General features: G+C 42.7%; 1 protein-coding gene across 1 annotated transcript in view; it reads right to left on the bottom strand.

Annotated features, from left to right (window-relative positions):
• Nucleotides 1-3,697: 3,697 nt before the first annotated feature.
• Nucleotides 3,698-16,712, bottom strand: part of URB1 (URB1 ribosome biogenesis factor) — a 55,971-nt gene continuing 42,956 nt past the window's right edge. Inside the window, exons 31-39 of the mRNA XM_086764541.1 lie at nt 14,558-14,718; nt 14,068-14,179; nt 13,729-13,835; nt 13,064-13,207; nt 12,199-12,308; nt 10,835-11,011; nt 9,666-9,907; nt 6,268-6,870; nt 3,698-5,643 (exon numbers count right to left, since the gene is read on the bottom strand). Coding sequence (XP_086620667.1) covers nt 5,438-5,643; nt 6,268-6,870; nt 9,666-9,907; nt 10,835-11,011; nt 12,199-12,308; nt 13,064-13,207; nt 13,729-13,835; nt 14,068-14,179; nt 14,558-14,718 — 1,862 coding nt within the window. The 3' untranslated portion in view covers nt 3,698-5,437. The remainder of the gene's footprint in view (nt 5,644-6,267; nt 6,871-9,665; nt 9,908-10,834; nt 11,012-12,198; nt 12,309-13,063; nt 13,208-13,728; nt 13,836-14,067; nt 14,180-14,557; nt 14,719-16,712) is intronic.

Consider the following 16,712-nt stretch of genomic DNA (forward strand, 5'->3'; position numbering starts at 1 on the left):
TGCAGCACTGGTTGTCACGGGGTTGTCTTGCTGTGAAAGCAAGCGGCATCGTGTTGTTCTTGCTGAACAGGTAGCATAACCAATGTTGTCTGTGTATCATGAGAGCCACAAGTCATCTATTTCTGGCTCTGTCCTCAGGTCACGCTCATCAGCTGCATCTCAGTGACACATCCACTTGGCCATCCTCTGAGAAATGAGCAACAATGTCAAGGGCAACATCAACAATAAAACTTGGCTTTTAGAAGGGGTACAAGTTGCTTCACTAACTTAAAGCTCAGCAGTTTCCTCAAGGATAGAAAATGCTTTTTATTTATTTTTCTATTGCAAAAAAATATTCGGGTTACTTAAAATTTATTAAAACACTGTTTACCTAGAACAGCGTTTAAAAAGCTAATGACAGCAGGAATTATCTCAAGTGAGTTCTGCTGAATAAAGTCATTAGCTTTACCTACTGCCCAGAAATACAGTTTTGCTACCAATAACCAATTACTTTTTGCTTCCATTTTGAAATGGTAGATGGAAAATAAAACTGTTAACATTGAACAGTGTTGAAATGGTATCTGCCAGTTACCCAAGCATTAGAAAAAGAAGTTTGTTTACCGTATTTTGTATCAAAGGAAAATGTTGGCAACACCACAAAAGCAACATTGCATTTCTGCACGAGTTGCCTGCTTTTGGCTGGGGCCAACAAATAGTTTAACATCAGCTACAGCCCTCCATGAGGGTCACAGCAGCTTTTTGGTGAGGGTGAAGAGGACATGTTTAGTTCAGCTGGAACAAAGTCAGAAGGGCCACTCGCACTCCCTCCCCCTTCAGTGGCCTCTGCTCTCCCTCCTCTCCTGACCCATGGAGCTCCACCAAACCTAGGCAGAACCAGGCGAAGGTCCACGGGAGGGTGAGGAACCCTTGGAGCTCCAGTAAGCATGAAGCTGGGACTGCAGGTGCAGGCTGAGGAAGGCAGTGGGGGCTGGAATAGATGTAAGACTACGTAGCTAGTTGCTGGGCTGAGGACAACACAAAATTCATTTGAAACTTGAGGAGAAGCTTAGAAATGCCACATCTCCAAGCAGGCAGCAAAAACTGCTACAGTGAAGCACTGCCAGAGCAGCCTTATGCTGCGTACCAGGAGTGCGGGCTATGATGTTACCAGAGAGTGGGTGGGTTGGGCTGTGTTAAAAAAGCCTTAAATACCAGAGACAGACCAAGCCACCAGCCATGTATTTGTATTGTGGGGTTTTTTTTTTTAATCTTCAAATTTTTTAATCTCTGACATAAACACTTCTGCGGTTTGCTTTTTGAGTAAACTGACTACTACTGGTGCTGGGCTTGGAAACCTGTCAAGGCCTAAGTCTGTTGAGGCAGACTGAGTCATGGGCAGGTGGAGAAAAACGAGGAAAGGCTGCAGGAAATGCAGGTGCCACATGGCCAGAGATTTATCTGAGAATCAAACATTTCCGTCAGTCAACTCCAGTGGCCACAACAGCCTTCCCCTCCCATCAGGTACCCTCATCTTTTGCTAGAGCTGAGGTAGTTCTCATAAGAGACATGAATCAACTCCATTGTTGGCACCAGCTGCAAACTGGGACAGTTACCTTTAACCCCACTGCCATCACACAGTGTCATCGAAGACAGCCTGAAGAGGACCTGATCATCTAGACCCATTTTCCTCCTCAAGGATGCAGCAACTGCTCTTTGATCATTCCTGCCACATCCATCTAACCTGACTTAGAACATCTCTCCTACAACAGATCTGCACTGCCTGCCGGCGCAGTCTGCTTCAGCGTCCTCCTCCCTGACTGACTCGTATCGCCCTGTTTTCCAAGAATCTCTCCTCTCCAAATGGATTCCAAGGGGGTTTCTGAAAGGTGTGAATACTCCCATTCATAACAACTGGTGTTCTTTCATTAGTTGCACTGGAACATGACTCAAAGTACCTCACCCCTGAAAAGATGGGGGTTTTTTTCCCTTTCAAATTACCTGGAAGGCGTATAGTATGAAGTACAGAAACAACAATAAATAATATGCAAAATGCAAGCCTATCTTACAGCACCTAACTTGGGAGGAGGGGAACGGGTGGGAGGGAAACGCGTTTCCTTCTGTGACATTTCTCTATGTACCCATTTCAAGGTCCTTCCAGGGCTCTTCTCTCCCTGAGGAGCACTTCATTTCCCCTTCCCCCAGAGCCCTCCATGAACAGAGGCCTCCCCTGTGTGGTCTGCAGCATTCCTGGATGGTTGAAATGCTGCACCCGTCACTCAACAGCAGGTGGCCCAAATCAGCTCATGCTGCTGGTTCAAAGACACAATTGACTGCTGTAAAAATGTTACCCCAAACCACTGCTCCCACAAAGGCCACACCGTTCTGCCCAGTCACTCATGCTATATGAAGTCCTCTCCTGCTAGCATGTCAGATGTCCTCATCTGAGCACTGAGACCCATTTCAAATCCTGAGGAGCCTCACCTGCAACTCAGAGCTGCACCTGGTCTATACACCAGGTACAACAAGAAGTAATAGATTCTTTGGGGCTGTTGACTTCACTGAGTTTGTGAATTTTAAGTAAAAGGCTTAAAAGGCCAGTCCTGGCAATGACTTCTGTGACAGCAGAGAGCTGGGCCTGCTGCAGGGCACTCTGGAGCTTCTTCCACATGGTTCTCATCACAAGAACAGCATCAAAGTGAGTAACTTGTATTGAATCGTAGAAACTCCTTGTTTTAAAACATAGGCCCATATCTGGGGCAAGTTTTCCATTTCCAAATGCTCTCCACAATTTATTTTAATCAGGCTTAATTTCTTAACGACTCCCCATCTCTGTAATTTATTAAAATGCGTTTTAAATTTGTTGGCTGTAATTCACACACACAAATCATTCAACTGCTAACCATCTAGGGCTTTTAAACACACAACCGTTATTTCTCAAAGGACTTCATAATTGTCTTTTAATTGCCACATTACTAGACTATATTGAAGCTCAGAGGTGCTGAGAGATTAAGCCTTATTTTTAAAAGTTCCCACATGCACAGCTACAGTCTCTTTACCGATAAGCACATATGAGCTCTGTATCTTTTACATTTTCAGCTTTGTAGCTTTACATTTTCAGCTTATTTGCATTTATTTTCTTTTTCTGTTTCTGAAACTACCATTAAGAATAAAAAAAAAAGGAAAATAAATGCACATGAACAATCCCCTCTTCCACCCTTGAATACAATAGCAGTATTGGAGATACTAACAAAACATTACAAGCTAGGGAGAAAGTACTCACTGCTGGGCCTTTCTGAATATGTAAGGCCATAAAAAAAAAAAAAATCATAATTTAAGTATGAACCCTTAGGGTGGATTCATGTGCAATTGGTCAAGATTTAGACGCACTACTGTAAGGAAAGCCCACCAACATGCATGACTGGCCCTAGTCATAGTCGTGATTCCCTGGTACTACTTTCCGCTTCTGTAGCGCCGTGCACCTCACTACTAAAGCCCACTACAGGCTTGAAAGTCATCTTCCTTATTTTAGCAGTGGCAAAACTGCATTCAGAAATCACTGTTTCCATCTGCAGAGGGAAATACCAAGGAGTGCAAATAGCTGCTTAAGCACAAGTAATTTAGGATGCCTGCCGTACCTATCTCTAGAATCAGATCTCACTCAGGAGTGACTCTTCTGACAGGCTGAGCTTCAACACATGAATTCTGCTCCTGCAGGTGCCACAGTTATACAATTTATTTTTTTTTTTAAGCAAACATGGCCAAAGGGCATGTGAAAGGCCACTGCAATGAACACAAGTGCACGCCCAAAAACATTCTGCGCTGGCAACTTGTTGGAGACTGTCTAACAACAGGGCTGTGGCATTTTGGTTTTTAGCAGGACAGGGCAGGGAAACGGGATGAAAAAGCTCATGGGTCAGGAAATCGATAGGAAGATTGCTTAGCAGTTACCATCATGGGCAAAACAGACTCAGCTTGGGGAAAATTAATTTAATTTCTTGTCAATTACGATACATTCGGGTAGAGAAGATAAATTTCTGCACTACTGACCTTAGGTTGGTTTAATGGCCTTATTTAATTTAATTCTCTCAAGAAAATCATACTATAAACAACTGTGCTCAGTTGCTCAAGACAGCTGAAAATCTCTTTCCCTGTGTCATGAGTATTTTCTTTTCCAGTTAGATGAGATGGCAGGACATCGTTTGTTTTGGAACTCCTTTGGTTTCACCCTGCCTCTTTTTTAAATATATTTTTTTCATCACAAAGAAAATTTTCTGATGTCACACCCTAGAGATTTTATATGACACTAAATTTAGCCTGTAATAGGCTCACAGCTTTTTCAATAAATACTTTTTAAGTCAAGTCTTGATATAGATACTATGGCTACTTTAGGATAAGAATATTTATAGAAGCAATCCTCATTATTTGCATCTCCTGTTTTTTATTTTAAAAAAAAAAGCACATCACATAAACATCACAAGGAGTGTGCACTTCTGATTTTTTTCTCTGTACAGAATTTGTACAAAGTACCTAGGCACAGCACATATTCATGAGTCAATTTAATAAATCCTGTTTTACATTTCAAAGGTTCAAGTTCAGGCTCTGCGTGTTTGCGTAACTGGAATGGTATGTTAAACTGCCCTTGAGGCCATATTCAAGAAAGATTTATCAGATTTCACAGAGAATTTCCAATAAAAACATATATAATCAATGAGCAGCAACTCATCTGGGTTTTAGTTCCTTCTCTCATCTTTTCTGAGTGGAGAGAAGATGGGCCTTGTTGCAAGTCCCAGCAGTGGTGACGGTCAGGGCTTTTTTTAGTTAAGAAAAAAAAAAAAATCAAACCAAAACCAGAAAGGAGAATAAAACCAGACCAATTCAGATATAAATGCTTTCAAAAGCAATTTAATTTAAAAACAAGACGAATCCCAGACCATCATGACTCCAGAGTTCAGAGTCTTCTATTCATACTGGTTTTGGTATCACGTATCATGAAAGAAACTGGGTTCTTGAAGAAACAGTAAATCATCGTGGCTGAACTTCTGACTACTTGTTCTTTGCACTTGTACCACATTGTGGTGAAGTTCTGCAGTCTTTTTTCCCCCCACCTTATACTGGGGAGACAACGGACTTTAACTACACAGGGACTGAAATACAGTCCAGAGGCAATGCACTAATAACTCTTTTTCGGTTCTTCATAAAGTTAAAAATGCCTGTAATAAAAATGATATAAATAACATTCGGTGTCCCATACTGTTCAAGAAAAGGGAAGTTATGGCTGTAATGTTCCACTGAGAGATGATGAATACAATTTTCCCTCTCTGAGTTTGCACACAGTAATAAAATATTGATCTTTATGACAAAACAAGTTAGATTTGTATGGAGAACAGTTCAGGAGGGTTTCACGGCTCGCAGCAATGATGGCAGAGCATATAACATTAAAGAGTGTCAGTTCACGGAATTAATTCCCCAATGCAGCCAAGTAAAGAGTTTTGCAAAGAGGCATAATAGTTTCTTCTCCTTGTTTATGAGTTTCCAAGTCATTGTCGTTTAATTTATCATCTGTACTACTGCAGATCAATTTGACATGGGTTATTAACATATCTGGCTCCTGTGCTCCAAGCCATATGTCCCCAATGTAAACAGAAGTCAGGAATACACAAACAGCTGTGGAAGAAAAATTAGAGAAAAATCAGAACAGATATTCCACCATTTTCACATAGTCATACAAAACTAAACCATTTTACCTCACATTTTAAAATCGTTTCCTAACTCTTTTCCTAGATGGAACATTTGTGGGGTTTTTGCTCATATAAAGCCAGTGATCCTCCCCACATTAACAGTAGAAAACAGTTTCTTGTTAGCACAACCTCCTGATATCTTTAAATAAAAAGGTCTGAAATCTGACCTATGGCTTTTTCTATCAAATGATAGCACTGAACAGTACATGGGTCAGAACCCATACCCACAGGCACTCATTTGTTGCGGACTACTTTTTCTCTTGGAATTACATTTTTCTATACCTCTTTGAACTCCATTTTAATCCTAGAAAGGAAAGTTTCTTCCAGGGAGTATGACTGTTGTACTATCAGAAACCCCTACACCGTGACCCCACTCTGTGCTACCAACCCTTGTGCCCATACCACCAAAGACACAGCTTCTACTTTGTGACGAGCACCCACAGACACAAGCAAACTTCAGACTGTTTTGATGACTTAGAAATAACAGAGAAGTACCCCTTTTTTACCACTTGCGCCTTGCAACGTGAGTGAAAAGGAAAGGACAAGTTACCTTTCTTGTTTGCACCCTCTTCTGTCATTGCTGACAGGCACAACTTTTTCACAAGTTCATGAAAGCTGTTTTTAGTCAGGCCCTGAGCATCCATTAGGTGAAGCATGACTGAGCTGAACAAGCAGAGCTCTTTGAAGAGTCCAGCCGTCCCGCTGCTGGCCTCACAGATCCGCATGTAAAACCTGAAGATGTTGTTTCTCAATGTCTCATCCCTGAGCATCTCCCGCACTGCCGCCGAGTGTGGCAAGATGCAATTCTGTAGCCACCGCAGAGTTAACGAAACATTTTGCATATTGAGGCGGTGTTCAACCATGGACTTCACCAGCCACTTAGTTACTGTGTAAGCGGATGCACAAGTAAGACTGACTGTTTCATCCCCAAGGTCAGCAGATTTGAGGGGCTCCCCTGGTTGTTTGGTAGGCGGCTCTGGGAAAACAGGCTCCCAACGGGTAAATATGGAATTCAGATGATCTCTGCACTTCTCCAGCTCGGAGGCTTTCAGGTCTGCAGCAGTGTTGTCTTCCCTTTCCATCTCATTCTTTTTCCGAATGTGATGGTGTGCACGAGATGAGGCTTGAGATTTGTTCTTTTCTTTAATATTTTCTGTACAACGAAAAACACCACCACCACAAACATCAGATACTCCAAAGGCTTTTCCTGGTACAAAATTGCGCAAGAAAGATGGTATCGTGCGTTGTTTCAGTTGCTAAAAGGGTGAGTACCAGCCTCATTTAGCAGCCTAATTGAGCCTATGCAATTGAGAGCAACCGGGCTACAGGCAGTTCCCAGTGACTCACAGGCTGAAACACTTTTCTGAACTGGATCGGCCTAACGTTGAGGTGAGCCGTAATGCCACCCAGGCCCTGGCCCAAAGCCCAGCGAGGCCAAGGCTGTATTTCTGAGGCTCACGAGATGCAGTTTTGCCAGTAAGGCTCCATTATTTGCACCAGCTCAGGAGAAATGCTCAAGCCGCTGTTCTCTGGGCCAGTGGAGACGCAGCACACGCCTGCCTGTGGAAGGAGGTCCCTGCACAGCTATGCTGCATTTGAATGGCGTACCTAAAGCAGCGAAGTCTGTCTTCCTCCAGCACAGCCGCATCCCGCCTGGATGCCTGCCTGCCGAGGCGCTGCCAAGCAAGGGCACGTGAATTTTTCACACCCCAGGGTAAGAGACGGGCAGCTGAACTCTGTAATGCCAGGCTGCCCTCTGTTAGATGCTGCCCGTGGCATGGGAGCAGCAAAGCTCCCAAAAAGCAAGAGCACTCTGCCACCACCATGCTGCGCAGATCATCTTATAGCAATTTGCTTTCAAGGAGTCATTGAGAAAATCATCAGAAATTTCAATTATGTTGTACTCCGCAGCTGAAAAATCAAGCAAATGCATTTCAGTATTTTTTCCTGGCGGCTGTGGGGGTTGGGGACAACTCCTGAAATGTAACCTCAGAAACAACATTTCAGATGAGGACACATTTTTGTGACTGCTTTATAAGCGGCTGAGGCCTGAAGCAACAGGGGTTTTTTTTAAACCTCATATAAAGTAAGTTGCAGATGTCACTATAATTCTCTAAAAATCCTCAAAAAGACACTAAAGGGGTATGAAAAACTTCAGAAAAACTAAAGCTTTTATAGTATCCCTTAAATACAGTGACACTTTAAAAATTAGTTTAACTGATACAAAACACTGAAAGAAACTTGTAGACTGCACCAAGAGCAGCTGTTGTATTTGCAGGAAACCAGCATTCTTTAACACCTCCCACTACAAAGTTCCTTCTACATTTTACAAAGAGGTAACAAGAGAGAAGTCATACAAGTCCAAATGCATTTTTGCTTTCTTACAAAGCTGATGACAATAAGAAAAATAAGAAAATAAAAATTTTGTTTGCTTTACTGCTAGTTTTTACTCATATTTCACTTTCAGATCTCCCATCCACACTCAGTGGTTCAAATCTTTGAGCACAAAGACATTTAAGAATACATTTTTTCAAATCTTGACCCTGGATCTGCAACTAATTTCATTGTAAAGCTCTTTCCCTATTTAAAACTGTATTTCTAAAAAGCTTCTGGAATTGTGTTAAAGTTAGAAATCACTGCAATAAAGCCCTGAAAAATGGCTTTCCATTTCCGTTCCTCCTCCCCCAAGCTCTATCAGACTGTCTGAATGTTGTGGTTTTGTTAGTAAGGGGGGGCCTAAGGTGGTAGCTTCTGTAGGAAACTGCTAGAAGTTGCTCCCCTTTGTTCAGTGGACTCGGCCGGGCCTAGGGCGGACCTGCTGCTGGCCAAGGCTGAGCCAATTGGTAGCAGAATGTCCTGTGATAACGCCTCTGCGATAACGTATTTAAGAAGGGGAAAACAGAAAAAAAAGAGGAGAGAAGATGTGAAGAAGCTGAGCGGGGGCAGAGGCGCAGAGGGGGAGGCGCAGGCCTCATGGGCCTTGCAGGCCTCACCCTCTGGCCTCTCGCCAGGCAGCCGACTGGGCCCGACTCGGTCCAGCCCGGCTGCAAGAAATGGAGAGGAGATGAGAAGTGAATAAGATGTAAAAAGATCCTGAGAGACATCTACCAGCCTGTTGTGAGGAACGGCTGCAGACGCCAAGGTCAGTGAAGAAGGAGGGGGAGGAGTAATGCGGCTCCTGGCCAAGATTCCCCTGCAGCCTGTGGTGACGACCATGGTGGAGCAGGTTGTCCCCCTGCAGCCCATGGAGGTCCACGGAGGAGCAGAGATCCACTTGGAGCCCGTGAAGGACCCCATACTGGGGGAGGTGGATGCCTGAAGGCAGCTGTGGCCCGTGGAGGGCCCGCTGGGACAGCTGTTCTGGAGAGACTGCACCCGTGGAAGAGATGACCCACGCCGGAGCAGTTCCACGAAGGACTGTGGCCCGTGGGAGGGACCCCACAATGGAGCAGAGGAGGAACGTGAGGAGTTCTTCCCCCGACCATGAAGCAGCGGCGTAAAACAACGTATGATGAACTGACTGCAACCCCCATTCCCTCTTCCCCCCTATGCCGCTCGGGAGGGGAAAGTAGTAGAGATAATGTTAAGCTCGGGAAGAGGGAAGGGTGGGGGGAGGTTATCTTGTTCTCTGTCTCATTATCCTGCTGTTTGTAGTAATAAATGAATAGTTTTCCCCAAGTTGAGTCTGTTTTGCCTGTGACGGTAACTTTAAGGATTTCTCCCTGTCCTTATCTCAAACCTCGAGCCGTTTTTCTTATATTTTCTCTCCCTGTTCTCTCGGAGTGTGGGGGGAGTGAGAGAGAGACTGCGTAGTCTGGTCCGATCGGGGCTGAACTACGACACTGACAAAAGTTATTAATACTTCTTCCTATAAAGTTTGCCTCACTTGTGTGGTTAGCTTATAACGGCCTCAACGGTACTACTTTTCCAAAATATTTTAGTACTTACTCAGCAATTCTTTGATTTGGTATTTCTGAGCAAGAGTCTGCACATCCTCTTGCAGTTGCAGGTCTTTTTCGATGACGCTCCACTTATGCAGCAGCAGCAGGATCTCTTTGTTCGAGAGAACGCTGTCATTCACAGTGAACCGGCTCATTTCTTTGAAGGCCTCAACAACTATAGCGCGATACTCCAGCACAGAATTGAGCGTACTGAAAAACTGAGTCAGTTTGGCTAGATCTAAATTAGTCCTATGAAAATAAAACACAAGTGCCATGTATTTTTCTGCATGCTAATTAATAAAATAAGTACAGAGGTTTTTTTCTCCTTACAGTCTCTTCCTACAGTTTTCTCCTACACTTCTCTAGACATACACTTTTGTTTCTCAGGATGCCAGTAATAATTAATTTCATTCCCACTGCATTCCCAGTGCTTCGCTCCATTAGTGTTTGGTGGAACAGCCCATGAAACATAGTCTTTGCCCTCCTGCCTGTAAATAGCAAAAGCAGATGGCACAGAAACGAGAGGCCAGAGGTCCAGAGCTTTACCTACAGTTTTTTATTTTCATGAATTTTCACAATTTTGGGGAAATAAAAATAAACACTTGTCTGCATGAAGAACTGCAGGTGCTATTATGAACCCAAACAGAACTGGTTACCAATTTGCTTTCTCCTATCCCTCCTGCAACTGCTGTACTTAGACAGGTTAAGTGCTCTAGATCTGGAGAGAAGAGACCAACCCCTTCTAAATACTGTCGTGTAGAACTTTACATGGTTTCTCCTCATATAATTTGCAGGCATGGTACAGATACAGACAGAGTCTAAAGTTTCGGAGCATTTGAAAGATCCTCACAACAAACAGCATTGCTAACTGCAGGCTCTAATTCAGCAGGAAAAAGGTAAAACTTAGCAGCTTAAAAATGGCCAATAATTAAGGACGTAGAACTTGACAGTAACTGTTCGTGGTTTATTCCAATGTATTTAAACAGCTAAATCTTTCTGTCAAAGAAACTCTTCAAGATTCACTACTCAACATTCAAACTGAAGGGGGAAAAAAAAAGCATTAAACTACCAGAGATCAAGATATTCTTCTGGCCTTAATAAATTTCAAAGTGGACAGAGGATGACATGCAAATTGATTTTAAAAGTGGGGGGGAGAACAAATCCCAAAAGACTTACCGAATGTGTTTGATTAATGTGATCAAAACATACAGAAATTCATTTACAAGCTGAATTGGAAGAAACTTCCTGTTCTCCTGGGACTGACTCATGCTTTCTCTCTTGGCTCCTAAATTTGTTAGCCACAGAGTATGGAGTAAGGAAATAATTTTATTTAACAGCTTGTTTTCCAGGAACCTGAAAAAAAAAAGAAGCAAACATCCATTTAGAAGGCAGATCCTAACCAGGAACCAGTCCATCATGCCATCATGGAGAGGGGACGATATTCTAGTACACTTTTGGAGCTGTGAATGGCAACAGGTGACTCTCAGCCAGGGCCCCATCAGGGCATGAGAGCATGTTCCTCTGAAGCCCCAGGCACGTGGAGGCCCTGGTTACTGCCCTCCTCTTGCCACGCTACAGCTGGGGAAACAACACCAGTGTATCACGGCCTCTGCATGACACTACTGATTTCTGACTTGCATCTTTCGTTCCGCAGCTCTGCCGAGTATTCCATTACATTGCAACCATTGCCACCACTTCTTTAGAGCAGTAACCGTTCAAGACAGCTTGGTTCCTCATGTTCCAAGACTTTAAGTAAAACCAGCAATGCTTACAGCGCAATATCAGTAGTCATATTTACTTTGTTATTCTAAGGGCAGGGGCGGGGAGGGAGTAATCTCAGTTTTGTACAGAGGCTGCAAGAAGAATACTTCTCAAAAGTACAATCACAAAGTAAGTATTGGGTGCCAGAGTCCAAATTCAAGCTTTTTCACTTCCAAATTTACCAAATTGTACCAAAGAGAGGTGTACAACTGGAGAGCAGTACTGGTAACCTGTTCCAGCCATTTGCACTGTAGATGATCCTGAAACCTTGCTTGAACCTGTCAGGGGAATCTATGCAAGACTTTTTGTGTGTGCACGCACATGTCTGTGTGTCTGTGTGCACATGCGTGCGTGTGAGGGAGAGGCAAGGGGAGGAGAAAGGGGCAGGAGGAGAAATGTTGTAGACAGCTCAAATTCACTGTGTAGGAGGTCCTATGACAGGATCTGAATTGTGGGTATTTGAAATGAAAGTGTCACATACACTAAAATAAGGTGCCATTTTGTTTTCTAAGTTTTTCAGGAAAGAGTTATCAAAAACATTAAGCCCTCCCCATCATCCCTCCTACTACAATCTGAAAGCATCTTGATTTTGTTTTCAGAAACACAAGGGAATGCTTCAGAGTTCAGCAAGTTCTGCCAGAGTGGCCCTAGGTGCCAGATGTCACAACCACTAATAGGCCATCTCCATATCTGTCACCCTTGTTTTCATACTCAGTTGCATAATTATTCTACTGTGGACAGGAAAATTGTTCCCATTTCACTGGTATTTCCCTAGTTACCTTTTCTCTAAGATGTGCAGTAGCCAGGTTAAGAGGCTGTGATCTTGTATCAGCTCATAGGCAGCTCTGGTGACATGGGCAGCGTTTTGTAGTATCTCCAGAATACGACTCTGAAACAGAAAATTTTACAAAATTTTTATAGAATAGAGGCAGGATCTAATTATTATCAGTCTTTCAGAAGGTTATAATTAGCAATCTGACTAGTATCTGGGATATGATCAACTTAAAATGTTTTACCAAACACCACATGTTCTTAAGCAACCCCAGGGAAGAAGAGACAGTCATTCTCTTTTCAAGGCTTCGTGCACACAGATGCTACTCTTGAAAGGAAGTCTTCAGGTAGCAAGACAATTTTCTCTTTTTGTCCAAGATTTTGATACCTAAGTGAGATACTTTTAACAGACTGGATTTCTCAGGGTGGATGCTTATGAACATAAGAGCTTCTGGCATGCGAGATTTCCTCCTGCTAAAGCACTGTACAGGTAACATGGTGGTTAGGGAATAAGGAGACCTAAAAAAAGCAAAGGCCCTGATCGTATGAACAAAACTGTGGTATCTGCAATATTTTCCACAAAGCAACAGAAATATGACTAAAGACAGACCATCAGTTGATGAAACTGACTGAGGTTCCATGATGGCTGGGACCTGTTCCCATTTCAGGAGACAAGAATGTGACTCTGGTTTAGACATAAGCAATTATTTCCCCCTCCATACATACACAGAATCAACAAGGAATAGATTTTCAAGAGGGCAAGGGAATAGTTAACTGCTCCTTTTTGCTTTGTATTTGTTCAAGATCTCCAAATCATGCAAACTTCTGTGGATTTTTTTTTTTTGTTGGTTTTCACATTTTTTTAATTCTTACCTGGGAGCTCTCATCACACAAAGGGCTGTTGAAAAAGGAAAGGATCACCTGGAAAATCCTCTGGTAGTCATAAAGCTCGTAGCAGTGTTTATCACGCAGCCCTTCTCCAAGAAATCTGAGAATCCACTCACGTTCTGTTTTGTACTAGAAGCCATAAGAAAAATACCACCATGAGACATTTCAAAACAATGCCTGCTCATAAGAGCACAAAAAAAACTGGTTCCCTGGGAGTGCCAGCACAGTGCTTAACAGCTTTTTCTGGACTTCTTCATATTCATCCCTAGCAAATTTAATCAATAACATCCATCAGGAACAGTTACTCTGCAGCCAAATATGCACTGATAATGGAACTTTAAAAGTTGCTCTTTCTAAAATACCTCAGTTGAACTCAACGTTAACAATCTAAACTCAAATATGAATGTGAGCTGGCTAGGGCAGAACACTGTTGTGCTTACAGAGCACACACAGCACAACTCATGATTTCATTATGTGTTACTATTAAGAAAACAACAAACAAATAACACTTCTAATTCCAACATAAAACAAAACAAAGATGCCTCTAATTAACTACCTACAGAAGGATAAGATTTCATTGCATTTTTACGTTTCTTTTCTATTATTTTCTGAAGAATTAGTGAATATCTAAGGTGGGATTCTTGTATTACCTCAAAATCAAAGCTGTAGAAAAGCTGGAAAAACCCTGGTACTTTCCTCAGGTCCAAATACTGGTGTGACAGAAGGAACCTGTTTACCTTTATATACATGTGCTCCTCTGTGAAGAGAAACAATGGTTATTGTGGAGGAGGACAACGATCACAATACACAACCACACAGAAAAATAAATGGAACCTCTATTTTCCAGTGTTTCAGCTAGCTGTCAGAACAATTAAAGTGAGGAGGCCTTCTGCTCTAAGGCTGATTATATTGTTTGGCGTCCCTCCTCCTCTCCAAAATGAAAAGCTGATTCACCCCAGGAGTTCAACATGCACAGCAGGCTACAATACCTGGCTTCAGAATCTGCTGTGCCACACGAGCAATGTAGAGGCTCAAAGAGAAGGTAAATCTGAGGTTCGGCTGCCCGATTCCGTTTTGCACAGCATCCAAGAGATACAGCAACTGCAGCACAAGAGACCAGGGGAAAAAAGCTTGAACCATAACCCAAATAAATACAACAGAAGAGTGTGAATACATAAATAAGGTTTTAGGATATTTCATAGGCCATAAATCACATGTCAATCCCATCAGGATTTCTACTCCTACAAAAAAAATTCTAAGAATTTCTGAAACACATTTTCACTCATTTTTCGGCCCATTGATTATAACAGGAGGAAACACAGAGCGATAGTGGAGAAACAATGAACTAGAGGATAAAAAGCTTCCTTTAGCTCTCTCACCATGTGCATGGAGACAGATGAGTACAGCAGCGACTCTCCCGTAAGTGTCCACGACCTAAAAAGTCTAACCTGGCAAACCAGCAACTGAGCTCAGTCTTACCTGACTCTTCTCACGAAAGCGAGCTCCTTCCAGATGAGAACGAAAGGAAGCCAGAACAAAATACGCGGCTGCTCTCATGTTGGAATCATAGCTGCTAAGGGCAGCTACTGTTAGACCCAGGGCATTGACTTCAACAAACTTGTGACATGCCACTACACACTCTGTGTGGGAAGATGGAAAAAAACCAAAAGAAAAACATCCAGTGCATTATATTGACATGTCATAGAGTATATAACAGCACTATAATCCTTAACAAAATTTCTACTCAAACACCAGTTTCTAGATCTACCTCTACAAACTATTACTTCACTGCTTGCTGAAGGCTCCTTCAGCTAACAAAGACAATCTGCAAATCACTCTGAACAGGAATTCTTTACCTGAGCTGAAATTAATGTCATTAGTCTCATTTACACCTGCTAGACCATGAAAAGTTAGGAGTAAGTTCTAAAAAGACATCACATAGCTCACTGTTTCAGGGAAGTTAAGTACAAAGAAGAACGAGGGGGAAAATTCTCCTCCTCAAAACATCTTCTGGGCACTTGGTAAGTCTGTGCCTGAATGAAAGATCAGCACAGCCAATGAAAAGGCTATCTGCACTACAGAGCTTCTGCAATAGAACGGACAGGAGAGTAATACAAAAATGAACCGTTAGCCACACCAGTCGCTGCCGTGCAGCATGAGCGATTCTGCTGGTAGGGCATGTTCCAAGCAAAGTACTAAACTGTACCCCTATGCCCTTCTGGGACAAACAAAATCCAGCAATGGACAGTAACCAGCCAAACAGAAAACACACCCTTGAATCTAACATTTATCTTGCACAGTGTTTTGCCATCGGGATTTAGAATTTCTCATTTAAGGGCTGTGTGTTTTGAAGAGCTTGTGCCATTTCTACCCACTGATGGCTGGAAATGACTTGATGTAAAACCTCCAGAATATCTCCTGTGCTATTTCTATCCCATTCACCAGTAATGGAATACAAGGGCAGCTCAGCTGTATTTTACCAGCTAAAGTGCAAATGTGTTGCAGTTCTGAGTTTAGCAACAGTATTCACACATTTATTGTAATTCACGCTGAAGGTCAAGGGGAAGTTTCTGAGAAACAAATATTTTTATTTAAAAAGACGCTCTAGTCTTACTGACAAGTACCTATATTTAGTTCACTGATTTCCTCCCTCCCACCACCCACACACAGCTAAAAAAAATATATATTATATATTTATCCAAAAATCACAGATTATTTATGTCCCTGCACCAGCAGCTGGGCTGTTTCTCTTATCTTTTCCTCAACTGCCAGAACTCCTACTTCAATTTTGTGCCTGGCAGTTTCATACCCAGCTCTGGTAGTTATGGGCAATGGCAGGGTCACCACGTCCCAACCAGCCTATGGCTACATGACCAATGCAAAGGCATCACTGAATTGCAGTAACAGATCTTTTCTTTTCTTTTCTTGTGGTTTTACAAGTTATTTCAATATCAGCAATTACTGCACACTTCCCTACACCACTCCACCCCAAAGCACATCAAATTTAACTGGCGTAATTCAAAACACCTCAGTCATTCTCCTAGTGAGAGAAAAGATCCCTCGTTTCTTAGTATAGGATACTTCTCACATCACCAGACAGAGCTCATACCGATAGAGCTCTATACCCCTCTGCTTCCAGACACTGCCTGACTGCCAAAGGGACAGTGAGAGGAGTGTACAACAACAGGGCAAGCGGAACAAACAGAGCCTGGAGAGACACCTAATCCAAGCCTTCTACCTTCTGCTTGTGGCAAAGCAACTCCACACTTCCCACTCTTCAGACAAGATGCAAGGGTGCAAGCATTGGGAAATGGAGGCCTTCTGTTGAATCCCAAGTGAACGCGCAAAGATGATGTAAAACTGGTCTGGTTTGCCTGCAGAGGATTCTCCATCACTTATGGACAACCCACACATAGCCCTGGCCTATTAAACAACCCCTCTTCAGTACAGGATCAAATACGTGTTGCATGCCCTTTCACAGCAAACCCACATGGCTCTCCTTCAGACTGCAGTTCTTGAGAACTACAAATGTCCACCAATTAGACAGACAAAGTGGATAATTTTATGAGGTGGTACCACATAGTGAAATCCAAGGTCCTCACTCCAGCAGTAAACTTCATGCTGGTCATAAAAA

This window comes from Chlamydotis macqueenii, chromosome 1, assembly GCF_036417535.1.
Source record: "Chlamydotis macqueenii isolate bChlMac1 chromosome 1, bChlMac1.mat, whole genome shotgun sequence".
Lineage (NCBI taxonomy): Eukaryota > Metazoa > Chordata > Aves > Otidiformes > Otididae > Chlamydotis > Chlamydotis macqueenii.